At 44.5% G+C, this 25,343-nt stretch overlaps 1 protein-coding gene across 1 annotated transcript in view; it reads left to right on the top strand.

Annotated features, from left to right (window-relative positions):
- Positions 1-25,343, top strand: part of ASTN1 (astrotactin 1) — a 347,419-nt gene that overhangs the window by 239,325 nt on the left and 82,751 nt on the right. Inside the window, exons 12-16 of the mRNA XM_061160781.1 lie at positions 8,315-8,481; positions 11,732-11,926; positions 13,271-13,398; positions 20,788-20,892; positions 23,507-23,695. Of these exons, the coding sequence (XP_061016764.1) occupies positions 8,315-8,481; positions 11,732-11,926; positions 13,271-13,398; positions 20,788-20,892; positions 23,507-23,695 (784 nt within the window). The remainder of the gene's footprint in view (positions 1-8,314; positions 8,482-11,731; positions 11,927-13,270; positions 13,399-20,787; positions 20,893-23,506; positions 23,696-25,343) is intronic.

Here is a 25,343-nt window from a genome sequence, read left to right as displayed (position 1 = left end):
TCTTTCTTTATAGTCTTGCACTCTAGTTGGTGAAAGATACCTTCAAACAATTTGAGAACCAATTAACTGCTCAGTAGTAAAATATTGACTCCAATAGGAAATAGACTGTATTTACTACAATAGGAAATTCTAGAAGAAGCCTACCTTTGTTTAGAGTCAAATTGCATTGACTGTAATAGGAAATTTTAGAAGACACCTACTTAAGTCCAAAATGATAAAAGAAGTAAGTTAGGCCAGGAATGGCAGAGAAACAATAAAAATACATCCCCTTTGAAACTATGGCAGTGAACTCTTGCTCCACCAAAGGTGGTTTCCTGCTTTATGGGTTCTAGTCCATGGGGTCTCACAGAGTCAGACACGGCTGAGCGACTTTCACTTTCACTTCGTGGACTTTATCGAAGTGTAAACTATGTGATGCTATGACGTACAAAGACTGCTTGGGCTGGAGTGGACTAAGCTCTCCCGTGCCATGGATGTGCATCCCGGTGGACCTGCGTAGGTGACTGGAGACAGGAGCAGGTGGGCAAGCCTTTGACTGCCGGTGCCTTTATTTTGGTGTTTTTCATGCCCATCAACACTACTATCAGTTTTCAGTCTTCCCTGCTCTTAAGGATGGGATGATGCAGTCCTCACAGAGAGGAAAGGGAATGGGGCAGAGAAGAGAGACAGGAGTGCTGTACACGAAGTTGGCATGAAGGAGAGGAAGAGGTGATTCATCGAGACACGCTGTTATGCAGTGGTTCCAGGCAGAGCTGGGAGCTCCCAGCTCCGGGGAGGATAGACGCTTCATCTTGCTTCCCAGTCTGACAGCTGTGCTCATGTAAAGGGACCCAGAGCAGGGGCAAGCTGGGAGGATGCTGGGCCAGTCCCATCCTCCACACCCCCCACTTCCTTGTCTCTGAGCACCTGCTCTGTTCAGGGAGCTGTTCTCCATCAAAGATGGATATGTGCTTGGTCCAGAGTGGGACTCTGTCAGCCCTGAGACCACCCCCTCCCCAGACTTCATAGACTGGGCGGCGGTTGGCAGGAGCCCGATTCTCCTGAGAAGGACGGAAAGTGAAGAAAAGAAAAAGGCAAGAGAGAGCCCTGAGGGGCAGAGAGGTGGAGGACCTGGCCAGTCCGTCAAAAAGAAGAGAAGGCAGAGAGGACTACCAGGAAACAAAGAAAAGTGCTCTTTAGGTCATGTTTCCCAGAGGCAGTCAGGAGTGAGTGGATGTCCTGGGTGTTCCCCTAGCTTCCTATTCCACCTTCAGTTGTCTTAAGCAATGAGCTTCCCAACTGGCTCCCTCAGGAGACAGTTTCACTGTCTGATGGAGTTCCCAGCTGGGACAGCTGTTGTTGTTTTATGTTGTTGTTGTTTTTTGTTTTTTATCTATTCAATCTGCACTTCCTCATCCAGATTTTAACCTTTCCTTCCTCGGTGCTCTCTCGGGTGGGTCGTTCTAAGTGCTGAAACCCTGCGTGTGCACCTGTGTACACATGTGAGTCTGAGCATGCCCACACATACACACACGTGCACATGGACCTATTCGTCCATGTGCATCTCTTCCTGCTCCTCTGCCCCTTCTCAGAGCCCCCTGGGGTTTGCCTGTTGGCTGCCTTCTATTGGTGATCCTAGGTCCTTCCACTTGGCATACTGCCGTACTGATGTATTTTTGTACCTTTGACTCTGTGATCTGTGAGACGGAGCTCACAGGAATAGTTCCAATGAATATGCATTTGCTGTAGGGCCGCTGCATTTGCGAATTGGAGCCACTGAGCAGTCACCCAATTACACCCGAGCTTGGCATTAGCATAAGACTTTGAAGTCAGTGGTCCACGTGGCTCTTGGAGGGAGGAGGGGGCCAGGCCCATTCAAGTGACTGTTTCTCATTGGCTGTGAAGCCCAGGATCCCTGAGGCAGGAAGGCTGGAACTTGAAAGCTGACCACATCATAATCTCGTGACCCTCCTGAGAACACTGGACACTGAGCCTGATCTGACTCCACCGAGCAACAGCACCCTCCTAAAGCCTCGTCGTCTTAGCACAGCGGCCCTATGTCATCAGGAGGTGGGCTGGGGACAAGGGCATCAGCTGTGGTACCTGCAGTCTGGGGGAGAATCGGCTGCCTTCCTCCTCTCCATCCACAGCAACCCTGGCATTCAGTTCTCTGGGCGCTGAGCTGAAAGGCTTCCCCAGAAAGGCTTATGCTTATGAAAGGAGCGGAGGCACTCACAGCTCGCTGGCCCTGACGGGATCCGGAAAGGGGACAGATGTGGGGAGAGACTATATTCGACCACAAATTTTCCTGACTGAATTCAAGCCAGACAGGTGGGCTTGGTCCACATTCGCTGCTCAACCTTCCTTCTTTCTGGGAAGGCAGGGCACGTCTCTCTGCTATGCATGGACTCCCACAGGGTTAATTGCTACCCAGTTAATTGCCCTGTTGTTTATATAGTCTCTGGGGACAGGAAACAAATGCCCGTGAAAGGCACAGCCCTGTACCAACCTCAGTCCACTCTGTTCCAAAACAAACCACACTCCATGGGCAGGACTGCTGGGAATGGTTCCCAGAGCAGAGATCCACCCTCCACCACCGCGGACAATGGGTCTCACTGCTTCCCCTTGTCCTTCCTGTGCCATGGTGGGTGGGAGCAGTGGTTACCACCTGCCTAGCACAGGGCGCGGTGCCCTGTTTGGTGGAGCCCCAGGGCGTCCTGCAGAGGCCCTTTGTTAGTGGCTGCTATGACAGGTTACCCCAGGTTTGATGGCCTAAAACAGCAGCTGTTTTCTTATCTCAGTAGGTGAGAATCCAGTTCTGTGTCACTCGGCTAACACCGGGGTGTGAGCAGGGCTGCATTCCTTTCTGGAGGCTCCATTCCTGGCCTTGTCCTGCTTCCAGAGGTTGGCAGCATCTGGGGACTCATGGTCCCCTTCCACCATCTTTAAATCAGCGTTATTGCATTTTCCGGACCGTTCTTCTGTAGCACATCTTCTCTTCTGCCCTCCCTCTTCCCCTTTAAGGACTCCTGTGATTTCCTTGGGCTTGCTTGGATAATCCAGGGTCATCTCCTCATCTCAGGAGCCTTAAAAAGCCCCTTTTGTCACAGGTCCCGGGGATTATGTCACAGACATCCTTGGAGACAGCAGTGGAGACTGGGGCAGCCTTGGTGGGTAGAACACCAGTCTCCTCTCTCCCAGCTCCAACCAGAGCGTCTTCCTTCTTATCAAGCCTACCTGTTGAGGTTTAATGTAAGACTTTATTTGAAAGTTTGAAAATGATTTCCAACACTATAAAACTATAAAAACACACTATAAAATGGAAAGTCTGTGCTCTAAGGCTTCTTCCGTATCTTCACACTCTTCTTGACAGTGGACTCCCCCCCCCCCCCCTCCACAAATGCCTTCTGCTTCGGGAGGTGTCTGCACATGCAGAGATGAGCAGACTGTGGCCTTGGAAGGAAGAGGTCGGCTGTCCCGCTTCTCGTGTATTGAGCACATGACCTTCCTTGCCGGAGCATTATACTCTAATGAGCTTTGAATTACCCAGCGACCCTGCCGCCCTTCTGTCCACTTGCTGTCCGCAGTGGTTTCCCATGAAATGTGTCATTTCACGTCTACTGGAGCGCAGCTATGCAGAGACCATCACAGATGACCATCTCTCTGTAGGACAGTAAGCAGAAGGGTCTGCCTCAGAGGCTTCCAGAGAAGTAAGGGCAGGATGTTGAAATATAAATTTAATTCCATCATCAAACTTTTCCCTCTTGGGAGAAGTCCTGCATGGCTTGGGCTTACATGTCCCCATCAAATAGCGAGGGAAATCATTCTTTACGAGAGGAATAAGACTGCTGTGTTGTTAAAAAAGAAAAAAAAGAGCCTATTTTGAGTAGGAATTGTAGCTGTGTATCTTATGAATCATCCAGGTAAGGCAAGGCAGGCTCATTTGCAGAAAGTGGTTCCTCTTCTCTCAGAGACCCTGAAGACATCCCGTGTCCATCAGTCATATTCATCTGCCAACAGGGCCTCCACCTCATAGTCTGGAACTGAGGTGTGTGTGTCTCAGGCTGAGTGAGATTTGACTAGACTCCCAAGTAATTAATCAACCAAAAAGCATTGGTAGAAACAGAGGGGAAAGACAGAGAAGAAAAGGAGTTGAATGGGGAAAATCATTTTAATCTCATTAGCACATTGTGCTTTAGACCAGTAATAAGTCAAGAAGCCATGAGCATCTTGTGAAAGACGATTAACCTTGTATATTTTAGGGGTCACTGAAATATGAGCTCATTTATTAGACCCTCTTGATGGGGGAGGGTTGTTGCCATAATAAATGGAGTTTTCTTCCTGGGACTGCTAAATGTAACCTATGCACAAAGATGGTTTAAGATCTGACCTTGGGGCTCAATCCTGATCAAAAAGTTCTCTCTTTTTTTTTAATTAAAGAAAGCTTTTGTTTTTATTTTGACTACGAGGATCTTCGTTGTGGTGCGCAGGCTTCTCTAGCTGCAGCACGGGGGCTTTCTAACTGTGATGCACTGCATGTGGGATCTTAATTTCCTGGCCAGGGATCGAACCTGCATCCCCTGCATTGGAAGCGTGGATTCGCAACCACCGGACTACCAAGGAAGTCTCCAGGCAGTTCTCTTTTAAGGAAGAAGTGGAGGGATTGTCCACAAGCCAAGAGAAGAGAGCAGCCAGTCCTTGAAGAGGGAAAATACAAACTCCTCCTGGAGGCAGGATTTCTCTCCTGACAACTTGTCTCTGGCTTCAAAGACTTCTAGGAAAAGGCCATGATTTAGAGCCTATAGTTGCATTGTATTTACATACAGATTTTTTTTCATTTTTTAAAAATTTACTTATTTTAATTGGAGGCTAATTACTTTACAAAATACATACAAATTTTGAGAATCTCAAAATGTGATGACAACAGCACAAAAAATATTCAGGCAAAAACGGAAGCAAATTTATACCATGGGAAACTTGATTGATTAGACTCCTTGGGGATGGGAGTTCTGGTTCAACAAGGGTTAAGAAGAAAACTCTATTTATGGTTTCAGCTTTTTTTTTTTCTGGAAATCTTTCAAAAATGTTTTACTTTGAACTGCAACCCAAGTAAGTTACAGTGCAGTAAAGATAATTGCATCTTTTTCAGTGATTGAGGATCTTGTCTTGCCTTCATGGTCATTGCTTTGAATGCTTTGCAGAGTTTTGTCCTATAAATATATGCACCCATAATACGGTGTGTGTGTGTGTGTGTGTGTGTGTGTGTGAAGAGAAGAGGAGAGAGAGAGAATATCAGACTGAATCTACAAATGCATAATTGATTCCAGAATGTACTCTAGGAGTTGCTTAAGACAATCAGATAAACAGCACATCTGCAGGATTTCTTTATTTTGTTGACACATTGACTTATTTTTAGTGATCCCAACATCCAGGTTTTTTGACACTTGAGAAGCAGCATGGCCAAGTGGAAGAGACACAACTGAACTTTGGGGTCAGATAGAACTAGGTCCAAATTCTGATTCTGCCATTTTCCACCTCTGTGACTTTAAACAAGTTACCACTTAATCCTTCAGAGTCTAAGTTTGTTCTTTTATGAAATGAGGGGGGAAAAGTCTAATTGTGTAGTTGGGATTGAAGATAATTTATGTAGATTGTTCTGCGCATAGAATTGCTTAATTTCCAATAGCTGTTATTATTATTTTTAGCTTTGCTTAGGAAAAAAGAATATCCAGCTTGGACAAGGCAACTAACTCTGTCTTCTTTCCAAATCTCCTGAGAAAGTGTAAACATCAGGTGGTCTAGTTTGGCACAGCGATGGTTATCTGACACCAGGGCCTGGCAAGATGCCCATGTGCCAGGTTTGGGGCATTCGGGAACAAAGCCTACTCGGGTTTCTTTGGTGACATCTTTGTCAAACATCATACTTGATGGGGCATTCTGAAACAAAGCGGGTGGTTGAGAAGATGGGGAGTCCTGGCTGATGACCAAGACAGCTAGCTGGTACCAGGGTTGAAACACGTGAGGTGGGAATAACAGGAGCACCAGCTTTGTCTCTCTGATGGCTTTTCTCAAGCTTCATAGAAGGAAAAGAAAGAACTCGTGGCAACCGGTGCAGCCCATTTAATTCCAATCAAACGTCTATGTTTCAGTACCCACATCCATGCCTGGGCAGCCTCACAGCGGTGAAGCCAGCTCCCTTCTGGTGCCACATCTGGCCTAACAGCTGGGTGGCCAAGAAAGTGGATGAGTTGGGGGGGGGGCTAACAGAATGTGGGGTGCAATCCTCAGCTGCCTCGTTTGCTTGTTTACCATCATCTGAAACATCTGGGTTTGCACGGCACGAGGAAGCCCTTGGAAGCATCTTTAAATGCTGTCACCTTCCAGCACTCCAGCTGGCTTCGTGCGGAGAGAGGGGCTGGACCAGGCTGGGAGCCTGGCAGGCCCCTGGTGGGTGGGGGGGGGGGGGGGCATTTGTTTGGGAAATTGCAGAATTAGTGTCAGCAAACAGTACGCATCCTGCTGTGATCTTCAATTGGGAAGCATGGAGGGCGGGGAGGTGGGTTTATAGGGCCACACCTGCGACAGCTCCAGGCTGCTAGGCCAGCATGCTTGGCAACCAGGAGCAGGAGCTAGCCAGGCAGCAGGGCAGGAGGGGCAGTGTTTAACAGGGTTCCACTGAGTTTTTAAAGGCATTTTTTGGTTTGGTTCTAGTTTTGGAGGACTGTGTTAGCTAGTAGGTCAGATCTAGACAGACCTGCCCAGCTCTGCCCCATACAGACTGCTGGACCCTGGGCAAGTTATCTGTCTCCTTCCAAATTGTTGGAAAGAATCAGTTGTAATGCAGATGTGCAGCCTCTATTGCATAGACAGAGGAAGCAGGTTGGCAAAAAAAAAATACCCATTGGCTTTTAGATGGAATCCAGTGAGGTGAAATGTTTATGCATTAATTGGCAATGCTAATAGTTTCCAAGTCTGTTAAATGAGAATAATATGGGCTTCCCAGGTGGTGCTAGTGGTGAAGAACCCATCTGCCAGTTCAGGTAAACATGAGACACAGGTTTGATCCCTGGGTCGGGAAGATCCCCTGGAGGAGGGCATGGCAACCCACTCCAGTATTCTTGCCTGGAGAATCCCATGGACAGAGGAGCCTGGTGGGCTACAGTCCAGGGTGTCGCAGAGTCAGACACAACTCAAGTGACTTAGCACGCATGCACATGCATGTAACAAAGCACCAGCTACTGGTAAGTGTTCAGTTTGCGGTGACTGTTGCGTGAGAGCCTGATGGTGCTGTGAGGTGGTGATGGTGCAACCAAGTCATGGACTCCACAGCCAGCCAGCCAGGGTTTCAGGTATGGTCCTCCTGTGATCAGCCATGTGACACTAGCTTTCTGTGCCCCAGTGTCTATGATCAGCCTGCTTACCTTGTGGGATGCTGTGAGACTTATGTAAGTAAGGTGTAGGAATGTTGGCCACTGCCTGGCTTATCATGGGTGCCTTGTGAGCCTTCCTACTGCTCACCAAGCCTCTTTGTCCTCCCTGGGACCTGATCGATTATCTCTTCCTGGATCGCCTCCTTTGCTGTCATTCTTGAGAATTTTATGGAGGACGTGGTAGTGTAGAAAAAGCTAAACGTTTTACCCTGAGTGTCCAGGGAACTGGGATGAAGCCCAAACCCAAGTGTGGCCCCTGTGGGTCCTCGAGCTCATGCCCTTGACTGTGTGTCTTCCCCAGAGCATCCTTGAGGCAGGAACATCACAAGTGCAGCTGCTGTCTCTAGGAGAGCCGTCAAACCTCCCCTCAAGGTCACGGAGAAGGTCCACTTCCTTCTTCCAGCTCGCAGCCCTGACTCAGTCCGCTTTCTCCAACACTGCCATCCATTACCAACATTGACAAAGTGCTTTGAAACGTAAAAAATAAAGTCCTATTAATCCAAAGTCCAAACAGCAGCACTCCCTGCCCCTTGCCCAAAGGAATCCCTTCGAATGCATTTTAGTTCTGGCCCATCGCTTCCACTCTCCTGCCAGCCTAAGGCCCAGCTGGGAGGCCGGGGCACCTCGGCACTGTCTTGCCAGCATGCTCCCTTCCAGCCTGCTTGGAGGGATCAGCTTTAATGCAGATGTGTGTGATCTGTGCCCAGAGAGAAGAAGCGAGAGGTCAAAATAGGTCCCTTGATTTTACAGGGAGTCTAGCATAGTGGGAAATTCACGCACTGCTTACCAGTGTTGACAGTTTCAAGTCTGAGTACTAAAAATAGGCATCAGGGGCTACACTCTGGTTCCCAGAGGACCCCGCCCCTGGCTCACCTGCCTGCATGGGTGCTTTCTGATTGTGCCAGTGCCCCTCTGGACTCAGCCCCATGAAGGACAGCTCCGGCTGCTACGACCGCCACATCGGGGTGGACTGCTCTGATGGCTTCAACGGGGGCTGTGAGCAGCTGTGTCTGCAGCAGATGGCGCCCTTCCCGGACGACCCCGCCGTGTACAACATCCTCATGTTCTGTGGGTGAGTCGAGCCGTCCTCGAGGCCAACCCACTGGCCGGGATGTGGGACTTCAGAAAAGTAAATCACAGAGAACTGATTGACCTAGGCCAGCCCTTAGGGTCCGAGGAAACCGCCTTCAGGACTGGAAGAGCAGCATTTTTAAAGTCAGAGTTGGGAGGACCCTCAGGGAAAGTCTCGTGTCAGCACTGACAATGAGGGAAAGACCCCTAAATCATTGCCAGCTTACACTAGAATTTCCAAACTGTGTTTTATGGTGCAATGTTAATTGCTTTGTGACAATAGGATGCTATGGTCCAAAAGCCTGGGGAAGACTGTGTAAAGCTAATCACTTATCAAAGAAGGGAAGAGGGGGAGTGAAGGCATGGTTAAATTCTGCCGCCGAAGTCCCAGCATTTGGGGCAGCCATACTCCCTCAGACGTAGACGATCTTCAGTGTAAAAAGCCGTTTCCCATGGAGCGGCTTGGTCCTGTCATTTGTTCTAACGCCCGCCCCATGAGGGCAGGCGATGCCACACCATTTTACAGATGACAAAACTAAGTAATGCACCTGTGAGGTTGAGACCCTTGAGACTGGGGAGTTGTTAAGTGGGAAGATCAGCTCTAGAATTCAGGCCCTCTCTGGTTTTTCAAAAATCTGCAGTTCCCTCAAAATTTAAATTTATACCACTGACTGGAATTATATTTAAAAATATTTTCATGGTATATTTATAAAGTAAGTAAAGATTTGGCCTGTTCTTCTGCAGCCGTGGTTTCCTCCCCCTCTTCCTCCAGCTCACCTCCCCCACCTCCTTCCCTGTCTCTCCTCTCCTGCCTGTCAGGGAGAGCACTGATTTTATGCCACATACCATGCCGGCCACAGGGCTGCAGTGATGAAGGACATGTAGCTCTTGTCCTCAAGGATCTCACAATCCAATAGGCTTGCAATGCAAATCAGTGTTTATAGTAATAAAGCTATGCCGGATTGTTGCTAAAAGCCATTGCCTGCCTTGAATAATAATCATGAGATTATTCAGTGGACTAGTAATGTTATTTTATTGTATTTCATTTTATTTTCTTTCTTTGCAATTGAGCAATATTCCTGTTTAGTTTTTTTTGTAAAATCCCATTCCATAAATGGAAGCTTGATCTCAATTTTAATGCCTCCATAATGGTATCATTATGGTTGACCCACTTCAATTAATGAAGTAAATGTGGCCAAAGTTGCATCGCATTCATTTATTTAATAAACATGTTTGAGCACCCACTCTGTGCAGACAACCTAGTTAAATGTCACATGGAGGAGACATAGCAGGATGCGGAGTCTGTTCTCCTCCCTCTCAGAGGAGTTTACAGTGGGACACACAGACAGGGCAACAGGACGAGATGGTTGGATGGCACCATTGAGTCAATGGACAGGAGTTTGAGCAAACTCCAGGAGATAGTGAAGAACAGGGAAGCCTGGCATGCTGCGGTCCTTGGGGTTGCACGGAATCAGACACGACTGACCAGCTGAGCAGCAATGTGCAGCCATGAGCACAAAGAATGGTAGGGTTGGGGCAGGGGGAAAGGGCAAGTTTTTGAGATGCTCAGGGTGGACTGAGCAGGAACCTTCATTCCTTTGTGGGTCTCAAGTCAAGTCTGTTGCTTAGGCCATGCAGTAGGTCCCTAACTGGACTTTTCTTTACTGTTTCATCAGAATTTGGTACATATGTATATTTAGCACTCTCCAATCCACTATATATAGCCTGCCAAAAGAAGTCCTTGATTTGAGGTTCTTTAGGAAGATCAAATCACATGTGCTTATAATTAAAGAGCTCTGCTTACACCTGTTCCCACATATATAAATGGTAAATGGGGGATGCAACAATGTTGCATTAACATAGGCGTCATTTGTACCTCTGCTAATGAGGATAGCAACATTTAATGAGCACCTACTAGAAGCTAGGCACAACGTAAGTTCTTTACATTCTTTATCTTATGCAATCTGCTCAGTAACCCAACAAAGCAGCTACTGTTTTTCCCACTTTTACATATGTGGAGACTGAAGCTCTTGAGAGGTCAGTCAACTGATTCAAGGTCATTCAGTGTTCTTGCCTGGAGAATCCCAGGGACGGGGGAGCCTGGTGGGCTGCCGTCTATGGGGTCGCACAGAGTCGGACACAACTGAAGTGACTTAGCAGCAGCAGCAGCAGTAAAGGGCAGCATTATTCCCATGATAAAATTGCTTCTCAGCACTTAAAACTATGATTATTTGTTCCTCTCTTTAGAACAGAGGTCTTTATCTTATTGCAACATTTACTGTAGATAGCAATAAATGATGTGTTTTAATGTCATGAATATCTATAAATTCTAAATTTGGAGTGTTTCTAAGGAGAGACCCAAATTAAATCAATATGCTTTTAAAATGACAGCCTTATCAAAATATTTCTTACTTGAAGGTACAAATTATGTTCTTCTCACCAGAACTACAAATAGAGCCCCATTAATGACTTATGGGTCATTGACCCATATTTACCAACATCAGTATTGCTCTTCCATTAGAGTAACTGCACATGCTTAATGGGGAGGACACCCAGGAGGTGTCCACACAGCATGTCCTAGTAACTGTTTCGTTCAGGAAGGCTACTCTGAATGAAGGGGGAATTAATACGGGTTGATCTTGTGTTTGTACACATTCAAACAGAACACAGCTGCGAGATGATCAATCTTTTTAATTTCTTAGTTGGCTTGTCACAGGACCGGATTAGAAGGTTATTAATTTGTTAAGTGTCATTCTTTTTGCTGCCTAATTACCCTCCAAACAAATGCAGGGTCTGACCATGTAGATCGTTCTGGAGAAAGGCTCTAGAACATCTTGGATTTAAATGTGTCTACTCACATGGTAAAACAACTATACTCCAATTTAAAAAAAAAAAGCTTTCCAAGGAGTGGGTGATAAATATGTTAATTCATTTATAAGCTTATCTCCTGCGTTTCTTACCCTATCTGGGAAATCATACATATAGAGAAGAGAGAACTGCAGAGTTCTGGAAAGCACTTATCTGCGAAGGAAAGGTGAGAGGTTCTGTATGATCACATACTGCAAGGATACTCCATTTCTAGACCTAAGAAACTGAGTTATAAAGGGGACAAAATCAATTTAGGATACTCATAACCTTTGGCTATCCAACACTCTTCTGAAGGCATTTTTTTCCCCCAAACTATTGGGTTGAGTTGGCTGCATGGCTTATTGATGGAATAACTTCTTATCTTGAGTTTTCCACTGTGCTAGATGCATCGAGGATTACAAGCTTGGTGTGGACGGACGCTCTTGCCAACTCATCGTGGAGACATGCCCAGAGGGAGGTGACTGTGGGGAAAGCAGAGAGCTTCCCATGAACCAGACCCTCTTTGGGGAGATGTTCTTTGGTTACAACAACCATTCCAAGGAAGTGGCGGCTGGACAGGTGCTGAGAGGAACGTTCAGGTGAACCCCGCATCCATAGAGCTGGTTATTCAGGGCTGTTGATGAATCTTGTCCCTGATGGGCTATAAAACCAGCATAAAAGCTTGTATCTTGGATCCAGGTAAATGCAACCCTAAAGGGATAGGTTGTTTTCTGCCCCCTGGTCTTTTCTAGGTTTACACTCCTTCTTCCAGAACCCAAGAACTATGAACAGTAAAGTGTTAAGTAATTTTTACCTTGTCCAGGCAGGACTACAAGATTTTCCTTGGAAGCCACCACAAAGTGCTCAGGTTCTGTCATCCCTCTGAGTCTTGGCATGTGAGTCAATCTAGAATAGGTCCCCATTGTGGTCCAAGAATCCCTGAGGGACCCTGAGATCCTTACAGGGAATATTCAAGGTCCTGCCTTTTCCAACTACAGACAGCATGAATTTTCTTCATATACTTTGACCCAAACTATATAGTGCAATAAATTGAATGCAGAGGTGAGAATTCAGCTGCCTTCTGTAAAGTCAGACACTTAAAAAATTTACAAAAAATGTAAAGTATTGCCACTTGTCATCATTATTCAAAACAAGTTAATATTAAATGGGTTTATTTACTGTCATTTAAAATGGATCAATAAATATTTTTAAAATTTTCTTTCATTTTATAATATGAAATTGATAAATGGTGTTGATATATATACAAAAAAAAAAAAAAACTACTTGGAGCATTCAGTTATTTTTAAGAGTGTAAAATGATCCGGAGAACAAAATGTCTCAAATCACTGACTTAGACTTTTTCTAGGAGATTCTCCATTTGAGCCCTGCCCTTCATCTAGCTTAGGTTGAGTACATCTTCCTCAGAACCGATGCATTTCAGGTGATGATGATGATTGAAAGTGTTATAATATGGACCAGCAATTGATAGCAAGCTGAGTCTGGATTCTTACAAGAAAAAAAGCCGATAGTCAATTTTCGAGCTAGTTCTTGGAGTCAGCCGTGTTTTCTATTACAGACAGTAGACTTTATAAAATTTCTCCTCATATCCTGGGACCTCGTTTGCCAATGGCAAGCAGTGAGGTCTCATAAGGAATATTGTGGTGGCTGCATTTACCCTGTGGAGAGGGGCTCCTGCAGTAAGAACTGGAAGGGAGGGAAGAATATTCTCTGTCTTGTAAGTAGACCTTTTCAGCAGGTTTATTTCTCATCTTCCCCAGTCCTCACCTTATTTCTCACACTTGAATCTTACTCGAGACATGTATGCTGGGTGAGGTTCACCGTGAGGGGAGTGTTTGGTCTGCCGTGGGTGGAGATACAGCTCCCCCACTGAGGACCGGGGCTCACCTGAATACTCAGAGATGAAAGTCTGCCTTTGTTTTCAGGCAAAACAACTTTGCTCGAGGTTTAGACCAGCAACTGCCAGATGGTCTTGTGGTGGCCACTGTCCCCTTGGAGAATCAGTGCCTGGAGGAAATCTCAGAGCCCACCCCAGACCCCGACTTCCTGACTGGTGAGTGTACCATGCACCTTACTTAACTGGCAGAAGCAAGCAGCTCCCTGTGACCTTAGGAGCTCGAGAGTCTTGACATTGCTTATCTTGGTTTCAAAGCCTGTGATTTCCTGGACACATGCTAAAAGCTTAGTCCTAAGACTGAACATCAGCAGGATTATTTGTCAGTAAAACAGCCGATATTATTACATAATTATCTGCAAAATGGCCATAATAATACCTTTCCCTGCTAGCTTTATTGGGATGCTTTGAAAACAAATGAGATAATAGATGTGTAGGAGTTTAGAGTTCTCAATAGATTAGAGGAAGTGACAGGGTCAAGAGTAGAGGTAGAAAGAAGGTGGATTGCTTTGAGGCTGAATATCTGTCATTTGGATGGCTGGGTTTCCCGGACAAGTGCCTAGAGAGCAGTGTGAGGGGATAGAAAATGATATAGCTTTGTTGTCAAACAATGCTGAGTCCGACTGTCAAACGAGTCCTAGCTCTGCTACATTCTAGCTGTGTGACATTAGACAGTGCAGTCTCTTGGGGTCTCACAGCCCCCACTGTAAGATGGAGATCATAGCACCTGTTCCTCAATGTTGTTTTGAGTCCAATGGCACTCCTCTCCTGGGCTCATTATGGATGAAGGTATGGGGTGCTTGGGAGAGGTGGGCATACCTGGGGATGCTTCTCCATTCTGTGCCACTGAAGACCCCAGTGAGTGCTTCCTGGACCAAAGAAGACACTTCAGAGGTTTCCAGAGACCCGTAAGAGGCAGCCAGCTGGGAACTCGGCATCACTTACTAGAAGGCTGGACACAAGCTCGTCTGTTGTCAGCTTTGGTCATTTCTCCATACTCCTCTTCCTTCTCCATTCTGTATCTTACTTATTCTAGACCTTTATCCCCTTTATTACCCCCTTTCCTGAAGAATGGCTTGAACTGAGTGTAAGCCTTTTTCAGATATCATGTCTGAAACATTTGTTTAGACTGGAATGGGATTAGAAGCAGGTCCATCTGAGATGGCCTAGCACAGTGATTACTAGCTCAGCCTCTGGAGCGTGACAGTAGTTCTCAGCTCTTCACTGGCTGTGCGATCTGGGACAAGTTACTTATGTTCTCTGTGCCTCAGATTTTTTTATCTGTAAAAAAGGGATGTTATAACATTGTCTTTCTGATAGGATTAGTATAAAGAATAAATATTTCTAAAGTTTTTAGAGCAGTTCCTGATGCATAGTGAGATGAATGTTTTGTAAATAAATAAATATACCAAAGGAGAAAGAAAATATGGACACTCGAGCTCCCAAATTGTGTCTCCCTTATAGTAGAAGGAAGGAGAACAAGAGAGAAAAAACAATTAGATATATTCTGGACTGGAAATAAATCTAAATAAGCTGGCTTCTAAAATATTGCATGCGTGTATGTGCACATGCACACACACACACACACTTCTGAAAAACTTAAAGTGCACCTCTGGGTGTATTACTGCAGCCTCCATTGCTAGTGTTTGGCAATCTGGTTTTCTTGTTTCCATGTCATTTGCTGAGAAACACTTCCTGAGCGTGTGTAAAATGCCTTGTAAAGGAGGTGTGACGCGGCACACAGAAGCGGGACAGGGTCCACACCACCAATAAACCAGCTGGCTTCCATTTAGTGAGTCAGCAGGACCGCTTGCTCACACATCAGAGCTTACACGGACGTGAGGAGCTGGACTTCACATGCCAGGCTGCAGGGCACAGAGCTGTCCTGGATGCTACCTGAACTTTTGGGGGTGGGGGGTGGTGGACAGGTCTGAGAAACATCAGAAGAACATGTGTCTGACTCTCCATCTTTGGAAATAAGAGATCCAAATTTGGTTCTCATCCACAAGGGAAATATCTTTCTTCCCCATGTCTTTGGACCCCTCCTGGTTTGGCATATCTGAGGCCAAAGGAGAAGGATGTTCTGGTGGGACACTTCCTTTTTCATGGTTTGAGGCAATGGCATTCCTAAAAGTATAGAGAGAATTTTTTGTAACCTGCTAATTTTATTCCCAGCCCTTTTTTTTTTTTAAACCTGTTTTGATTAAAAAGTGATACCAGTTAGACCAAGAGTAGGCATTTCCTTTGATGTAAGAAGGAATCAGTCTTGTTTTTTCAAAGCCTGGAATAACTAGAAGAATCAGTTAAAAGGGGGACTTCCCTGGCGATCCAGTGGCTAAGATTCCATGCTCCCAGTACAGGCAACCCAGGCTGTACCCCTAGTGAGGGAACTAGATCCCACATCCTGCAACTAATAGCTTGCATGCTGCAATTGCCAATGCAAGAGACACAGGTTTGATCTCTGGGTGGGAAAGATCCCCTGAAGTAGGAAATGGCAACCCACTCCAGTATTCTTGCCTGGAAAAGTCCACAGGCGGAGGAGCCTGGCTGGCGGGCTGCAGTACATGCGGCTGCAGAGTCAGACACAGCTAACGGACAGAGCACACACACTCAACTGAAAGTAAAAGGGTTCCCTGCGTGCCACAACTAAGACGGGCCAAAGAAATAAATATTGGGGGGAAAAAAGAATCAGTTAAAGAGACTGTTGACCGCATTTCTTCCATATGTATTTTCTAGTTCTGATAGCATTTTAATTATATCTTTCCTGAGAGTCATACAATGTCATAGCATGCCTCACTATACATTATTATAGGTCTAAATCCCCATAAAACTTCAAGCTTACAAGATTTTAGAACAAAAATGATCTTCAGATTCTTCAGTATCAGCATTTTCAAGCATTTTATTTTATTTTTTTATGAAAAAACAGTGCTCCACTCATAAGTAGGTTGCCTTCAAATTCCTTTGGAAAGACTATAGCATCAACCTCTCAGCAATTTGCAACACCTGAGCATGGAGGAGATTCCAAGAAGTCCTGCCCTAAAGAAATACCTTTTACTTAGTCCAGAAATTCCCTAATCTATTTAACTAGAGAATCCTTTTACACATAAGAGCTGTTTGCATCTTTCAGAATTATTGGTTTAAAGAAAGTACTGGAGAGATTTCCTTTGGTGATCCAGCAGTTAAGAGTCTAGACTGCCAGTGCAGGGGACACAGGTATGATCCCTGGTCCAGGAACTAAGATCTCACAAAACACAGGGCAACTAAGCCTGTGTGCCCCAACTACTGAGCCTACATACCCTAGAGCTTATGTTCCACAACAAAAGCCATTGCAATGAGAGGCCCACATACCACGTTGAAGGAGATCTTCCCGACCCGGGATCAAAGCCGGGTCTCCCGCATTGTAGGCAGGCACTTTACCATCTGAACCACCAGGGAAGCCCTGGTGGGCTGACTTTATAGAAGACAGCTGAATTCTCACCTCTGCACTCAATTTATTGTAATATATTGTTTGGGTCAAAGTATATGAAGAAAATCCATGCTTTCTGTAGTTGGAAAAGGCAGGACCTTGAATATTCCATGTAAGGATCTCAGGGACCTTCAGGGATTCTTGGACCACAATGGGGACCTATTCTAGACTGACTCACATGCCAAGGCTCAGCCTTGCTCTCCACAACTAGAGAAAACCTGCACACAGCAACAAAGACCCAGTGCAGCCAAAAAAAAAAAAAAAATGGGATGTACTGGAAAATTACTGATGTATGTGTTTTATCTTGCAGACTTCTTTCCTCCTTATCAAAACAGTTAAGAACTTGAAGCTTTACTAGCCTTTTTGGGTGTTATAATCAGGTGGAAATAAATGAAGACCAACAAAGTGAAAACAGGTGAAAGCTACTTACACACAGCGAGGGAGTCAGCCACCGTCATCTGCTTTTTTGCAGAGACCAAGAGAGAGAAATAGGAAAGCTTTAAAGTGGAAAAAAAGGAGGGCTTCAGATAGGCACTGATTGGCATGTAGGCTGTTGGCAGGAAGGTGACCCAACTAACCAGGAGGGACGTATTCTTAGGTAAATGTTTAGGAGACATATTTGACTCTGGTGGAACCTAACTTGCAAGCAAGAACAAAAATTAGGGAAGCTGTCAGTTATTAATCAAGTCTTAATTGAGTCCTGGTGATTTTGGCTTGATTGTTACAGGAGTTATTGTTTGACTTGCTGAACTTTTAATACATAGTGGTCTGGCTTCCTACAAGTCTGACTTAGAGATGGTAGGCTCGCTTCTTGGGCTGGTTGCTGTAGATTATCAGAGTTCTACTTTTACATGTGGCCTGGCCATTATCCATTTAACTTTCAGGCTCTCAGTTGAGAAAAAGAAGAGAGTGTAGAGGCAGACCAAGGAGGTAGAGGAGGCCACATTTGTGGACAAATTGGGTGCCATAATCATGAAATCCTACGTGAAGATTCAGAGCTCTGAGCTTTTTTTTTAATTTCTTCAAGTTCATCCAAAGGAAGCAGACTCTTATCTTGAGCGCTTTGGGGATTAAATGTCCCCTTGACATTTCAATAAAACAACAGGAGTAGACTAAATTCCTTATTTTCTTTCTTCCTTCCTCCCTTCCTTCTCTCCTTCCTTCTTTCTGTTTTCTTTCCTCCTTATCTTCCTTGCCTGCCTGCTTGCTTTCCTTCCTCTTTTCTTCTTTCTTTCCTTCCTTTCCTCCTTTCTTTCTTTCACATAGGTCTATTCAGTCATTCTTTTTTTAAGCATATGAACAGAAAAATAATCTCCTTTCTTGAAAAAACTGATATTTTGTTTGGGAAAAAAAGCCATTCACAAAAGTATTCCAAATAATAATAAAAGAAAAAACTAGAACTCACTGAATTGCAAGGGCACACTGAGAAAGAACCCTATGACTCAGCAAGAAAACATATACTTTAAAATATCCCTTTCTTTTTAACTGATGGAAGTATTATCTGTAAGTGAGGACGGAACATCATTTCCCGAGCATTCAGTTACATAACTGTTTCCCTGAGCGTGGTGCAGGGTAAATGCACTCAGCAGAATTGCTCTTTAGCAGTGAAATAATGGAGTTGGGTTGTTTGGCTCATCCTGGCTGTCACCCCTGCTTACCCCCAACATCCAAGCTTCCTTTCTGCCTTCCTGCATCTGTTGACCTGAACTCAGGCCTGGGAATTTATAACAAAAACATCAGTTAACAAATGTCAGGTTCACACGGTTAGGGGTAACGTATCTAATATGATGCTTCATATTTTCTCTGTGGGCTTTTATACCTGTAACTTTATTTTGTCCTGATAACCTACCTATAAAGTAGCCTGGATGAATACTATTATCCTCTATTTTTCAGATACAAAAACGGAAAGAAATGAGTTGCCAAGCCCCAAGTCACACAGCTGATTGGATTACAGAATTGAAAAGGAAACCAGGGGTCATCTCAGCCCAGCTGCTCACTTTACAGATGGAACACTGGGAACCACTAGGTCCCCTGGCCAGGTCCCGCCACCTGATTCCATGCCCTTTTCTTTTCCTGCTAGGAAACAGTTCCCTTAAAGGGAATGTTTTCTGATATATTGAAAAAAATCTTTATTTATCAGGCTTGCTATCTTTTTATTAATAGAGTTTCTGAAATAACAGTAAGCTGATGAGCTAGCATCACTAGAGAACATGCGCTTCATAGAACAGTTTTACAAAACATACACACTATAACTCTAAGAAAATGTACCTTGGAGGCCTGCAGTCTTATACTTGTAAAGTTAGAATTTCCTTTATATGCTTCTACGATTAACATAAAAGCTAAAAGCCAGAGTATGCAGAAGTATAACTGCCATCACAAAGCTTAATGCCCTAAAAGAAGAGCATCTGAATGGAATAATGCTGAAAACCTTTTCTGAGTTTCAAGTAACTTATCTTTGATTACCTGAGATCGAATTTAAGCAATTGATTCAGTAAGCACCTCTCCTGACCTTTTTTTCTGTTTTTCTTACCTATAATTATTCCCATATGATTCACGCAGAAATGGAAATTTGGCAATTACTCAGCTAATTTGATTGGAGTTGACAAGCAGCTAATTAATCCCGCCCACTCTTCATCCAGTTTAGGTACTAAATTAGTTGATTTAGCTCGAAGGAAGCATGGGTCAAAATGGCAAGATAATTCACTATGTGTGTATTATTGCCATTATATTTATGCACACACACTCACTATCTAAGTTTATCATATCTGTGACCATTATATTTGCATATGTACATATATATGCATACATTTATACACACATTAGGCAGAGAAATGAAGCTAAAATTGACTTTCTAAAGTTATCAAGGTGATTTCTTTGTTTCCTATGGCCTAATTATTTTGTTTCTGTAGCATTTTATATTTATAGTGATGACTAGAATTCCAGTAGAATACCACTCTTTCTCCAAGGTGTTCAAGCAAGAACAGCTCATTATAGCATCACTAAGAGGCTATACAGGGTATATTAATTGAGAATGACCTTGGATAAGTAACTTCGCTTCTCAGAGCCTCAGTTTTCCCATTTATAAAAGAGGGACCACACATAAAGTGTCTATCATACATCTGGCACATAGATGACATTCAGTATAAGGCAGTGGTCCTCAGCCTTTTTGGCACCAGTGACTGATTTCATGGAAAACAATTTTTTTACAGACCTGGGAGGGTAGGGGGGTGGAGGGTTGTTTTCCGGATGATTCAAAAGCATTACATTTATTGTGTGCTTTATTTCACAATAAAGTTATTACTATTATTAACTTTAATTTTTATTATATCAGTTTGATAGTAATTATAATAATATTATTAAACAAATTCAAGAATTATAAAATTCTAAATTACGATTATGAAATTATAAAAATAATCATCATATGCTATTGTTATTATATCAGCTCCACCTCAGATCATCAGGTATTAGATCCTGGAGGCTGGGAACCCCTGGTTTAGGGCCCATTCCTGCCCCTTACTAACTTAGTTATGCTAATACAGTCGCTCCTGGTAAAGACAAAACAGCATTATCAGCTTCAGAGTAATTAAAACCTTAATACTGAACACAAATCAGTTAAATAGGACACAAAAATCAATGTTATCAGGAACGTGAGCTGAGTCAATTACTACAGCTATTAAAGACAGTAAAAACCTATGTGTTCCAGTAAACCTAGAGTTTCATATGAGTTTATTAAGGGAGTATTAGACGAGAATGGTTGAGAACCTAGGCCTGGTCTCAGGCACACCTGGAACTCTATCTGGCTCTGTGTAGGTCCCTAATGCAAACACCCTAAGCTTCAGTTTCCTCATTTATAAGATGCAAACAAGAGCACCTCGCTCACAAGGATCATGTGACTGTATACAAAGTGCTTAGCCAAGTGCCTGGCACCGAGTAAAGGTTTATAGCTGTTGTTACTATGATTCCAGAAAGTTTCTCCATCCAAGCACGAGGTCTCACTTTTTCATAATTACACCCCGTAACCAGAAGACTTGGGACTTATGAATCAACTGCACACACTGAGCGCTCGTCTCCTCTGTCCCCAGGGATGGTGAACTTCAGTGAGGTGTCGGGATACCCCGTGCTGCAGCACTGGAAGGTCCGCTCTGTGATGTACCACATCAAGCTCAACCAAGTGACTGTCTCTCAGGGTGAGCGCAGCTGTGAGCTGTCCCTCCCACCCACCCCTGGGGTGTGGAGTTCCTTCCCAAGGGCACAAACCTTTTATCCATGTTGAAGGTGCCGTCCAAAAATGTAGCCACTCCACAAGATCTATAACCTGTTCACTCGATTCACCCTTCAGGGCAAATGGCTGGAATAGGATCATTTTCTTAGCATAGATTAAATTGCAAGTTCTATCTTGGATGATAGAAGAGATGGAAAGGGCAGTGTGGGAACCATGGAAGATAAGCACCTACTTTATCATTTTTCCTGGGGTCATACAAAAGCAGACTTTTTATAAATTGACAGAATAAAATTTTCCAAATGCAAAGAGTATACTTTAGAGGTTCTATCTGTTGAAAGAAATACGGGAAGGAGAGCAATAAAGAGGAAGTGGTGAAGAAACATAGAAAACAACCCACTCCAGTATTCTTGCCTGGGAAATCCCATGGACAGGGGAGCCTGGTGGGCTATACAGTCCATGGGGTCACAAAGACTTGGACACAACGTAGTGACTAAACAACACAACAAAGATTTCTAAACAGTAAGTAAGCATGATAGATAGATACAGATTTATCTACTATATATGTGTGTGTATATATATAACATTCACACACATACACATACTTATGTCTTTATATCTGTATCTAGTATGTTAAGGACTAGTGAATCCTAAACTTACGTAGGATAAATTATTCCAAAACTGAACAGTGAGGCATCTTGTGTAAGTATTCTTCAAACCTTAGTGATAAATGCCTTGAGTCAAGTTTTTCCTAACATTTGAGCCATCCCACTGTGAAGTTTGCAAAAGAGGAAATATCTAACAAAACCGCCTTCACATAGGTTTGCATCCCTATTTCACCTCAGCCCCATGGACTAGAAGGAGGTGACTCCGCTCCTTGCTCAGGGGCTACAAGACTGTTCCATACCTGAGCTTTATGCTGCAGAGTCTGGCTTCACTGTGTTGAGTGAAAAGGGAGTAGAGCTGAATGCTTTTGTTGACACAGGATGACAAGACGGGGTGAGAGGACTCAGGGTTGGCAACAGGGAGGCTGAGCATTAGGGCCAATGAGAGAGAGAGAGATGGAAGGTCAGGGATAGAGGGAAAGAGCGGTGAGACATATACTCACTAAAGGTAAATCTTGATGCAGAGAGACAGAAGAGGCATTAAGGGTATAGAACATCTCCAGAGTACACGCAGGGGTTTAGATCTTTTCTATCACCAGAATTCTTGGCAAGAAGGGATTATTAGTGAAGTAAAATCTGCTAGTGCAGAAAACACCTAGAATGAGCTAAGCTACTCTACATTCTAGAAAAACATGGCAGTAGAGACCCTACCCTGAGCACATACTCTGTTGGCACTCAGCCCAGATGCTGTATGCCCACCAGGGGTTAACAACCGGGTATCTCTGCTGCCATATGCTTTTCTAAGCCACACATGGCATCACGGACGATATGGGTGTCTGCACTTAGGGTCTAAAACTTGAGCCAGGCTCTGCCTTGCCCTGACAGGACACAGGTGTGTCAAAAGTAAGGCTGTACAAAGTTGGTCAGAGAAGATACTGGGTTTGAAAATTTTGCCATAGGTTATCTTTCTGACATACATAATTCTCTTAAACGGGGAAAGCAAATCCAAGATTTGTCTGGGGAGGTGAGTGAGGCGGCCAACAGGTTCTTTCTTCCATTTGCCATTTTCTAGTCTTTATATAGGCAATGACACCCCACTCCAGTACCCTTGCCTGTAAAATCCCATGGACGGAGGAGCCTGGTAGGCTGCAGTCCATGGGGTCGCTAAGAGTTGGACACGACTGAGCGACTTCACTTTCACTTTTCACTTTCATGCATTGGAGAAGGAAATGGCAGCCCACTCCAGTGTTCTTGCCTGGAGAATCCCAGGGACGGGGGAGCCTGGTGGGCTGCCGTCTATGGGGTCGCACAGAGTCGGACACGACTGAAGCGACTTAGCAGCAGCAGCAGTCTTTATATACTTTTTTTCTAAACAGATATAAGCAGTGTTTTAGTGACTTTCCTTATCATTTGTCTTCCATTGTCTTTCCATTACCAATGTCTCTGCATGAAGAACAAAATCCTGCAGACTCTTTTGGTCCCTACACACAGTTAGAATACATTTTACACCATGACCTTATACATACACACACACCCACATACACACAACAAAAGTTTCATGAAGCCGTATTTCATCTTCTGATGGGAAATGTTCTCTGCTGGTATTTGTGTTTCTATTTTAAACTATGCTATTCTCCTTCATTTTTAATGCTATTATTTGAGCTCACTAAGTTGATTTAATGTCATGATTGTGATTTGAAAAAAAAAAATTGACTTAAGCAGGTGGGTGGTAGAGATGTGACAATGTTTTACTCAACTTGCACAAAGTTAACAACCAATTGGCTTGGAGAAATATTCTTTTAGGAACTGAAATGTCTGCTTCAGCTACCTGGAAATACTCACCTGATAGCTCCAGCCAGCTCTCCAGCATACTTTGGGCTACGTGTCACTTGCAGATTTGAGGCTGGAGGCCCTGAGAATCCGGGATACCCATATTATGAATCCTCACTCTTAATCCTGGGTGATGTTTCTCCATAGCCCTCAGCAACGCTCTCCACTCCCTGGACGGGGCTACATCTCGTGGGGATTTTGTAGCCTTGTTGGACCAGTTTGGCAACCACTACATCCAGGAAGCTATCTATGGCTTTGAGGAATCCTGCTCTATCTGGTACCCAAACAAGCAGGTGCAGCGGCGACTCTGGCTGGAGTATGAAGACATCAGCAAAGGTGAGTGACATGCTCATTGACAAGTTCCATGTTCCGTACAAGCCCTGGCCGCCTGCATGCCTCCATGGGACCAAATGCAGGGAGTCTGCAGGTGAAGGTTTAATTCGCCTCAATGCTCTTTCCCATCCTTTGAATTGTCAAGGTTTGGTTACTAAAGCTAAATATCAAAATGGAGGTATTTGGGGAAACTTTAGATACAGGATAGAGTCAAAGCTATCTGGTCACTGAACTGGTTAACACAGAGAAAGTCATCTAAAGGTCTTTACCAGCCACCATGCATCCTGCTACCACAGCACAGGCAATGTATTAGATTATTCTTATGCAGTAGGGAGGAAAGAACAGCCTTCCAGCCTCCCCGTCACTACCTGCCCCCAGCAATCCATCCTGCGCTGGCTGGCAACCCCTTCCAGTAACTAACTGAATAGCAAATCCCTTCTCACTCCATCCTGCCCTGTATTTTGGAGCATTTTTTCCTGCTGCTCTGTGCTATGAGGAAATCTCCGTTGCCCCAGGTGTCTATATAGCTATGGATAACAGTCTCACAAATGTCCAGTGTTTGATGGCACGTTAGTATTCAGTCCAAGTATGTATAAGGAACTGGAATTTCTCAAACCTTTTGAATTCACCTTCTGGTGGAGGAGGAGTACTGGCTGGTAAATTTGTATTCTGATTGAGCAAGACTTGGTTTAGAATTGCCATTCATGGAATTTCTTCATCTGAGCTTTTCCTCACGGCATTCTGATGAGGCCAAATTATGGAGGTGTGAGTCGTTAAAGGGCAAGTGATGAAATGAGCACATGAAAACTCAAGAAGTAGGTCAAGCTAAGATTTGATGACCAAGCTTCCCTCTGAGACTAGGGACTCTCTGCTGTCAGCAGGGCTGCAGTGGGGAAAATGTGCTCCCGTGGCTTAGATGCTCTTGGTTCTCTGAGCTGCACACAGATTTCTGTTTTGTCTTGCTTAAGAGGTAGCTGAGGCATGAGAGCCTCTCCTTCCGCTGGACGCTTTCTTCCAAAAGAGGCAAGAGGCTCGTGCCTGGGCCGCAGACTTCTTCTCCCGTCCCCTACCACGTCCTGATTCCTGTAAGCTCAAAGCCACAACCACAGGCTTCTTGTCTCCATTCAAATGTCAGCATCTTAAAATTATTCTGATTCCAGTTTGCCAGGAAAGGAGTATAATGTAAGCACATTTTGATAAGACCGGTTCCAGCTGGCAAAACTTTCTTATGTTTCCATGCCAGAGCCTCCTGATTGAACCAAAGGGCTAAACCCTCCCCCATTGCTGTTTGCCAGTGGTTCAAGGATTGCCAGGCTCTGGGACAGCTGGGAGATGCAAGTCTGACCTTCCTCAGAACTCCTGGTTCTGCCCCTTGCATCTCTCCTGAGCATTGTAATATCCTTACTAAGCCCAAGAGGAACATTTGTCCATGGCCTTGGCATTATGCCCTTATCCCTCTTAATCTCAAGCCATTCTTGCACACAGGAGCTAGTTTTGTCACAGTCCAACTGTTAGCTTTATTTTCCCATAAATATGATGTATATCAGCCCTTGCTTGTTATTGATATTAAAAGATATTCAACCACTTTAGTATGTCTATTTTGATCTGTTGTAGTTGTCCACATATACCTACCCCCCAGCTGACCCCTAAA

The sequence above is a fragment of the Dama dama genome, chromosome 14 (genome assembly GCF_033118175.1).
Source record: "Dama dama isolate Ldn47 chromosome 14, ASM3311817v1, whole genome shotgun sequence".
In the NCBI taxonomy this organism is placed as follows: Eukaryota; Metazoa; Chordata; class Mammalia; order Artiodactyla; family Cervidae; genus Dama; species Dama dama.
This window is presented reverse-complemented; position numbering and strand designations above follow the sequence as displayed.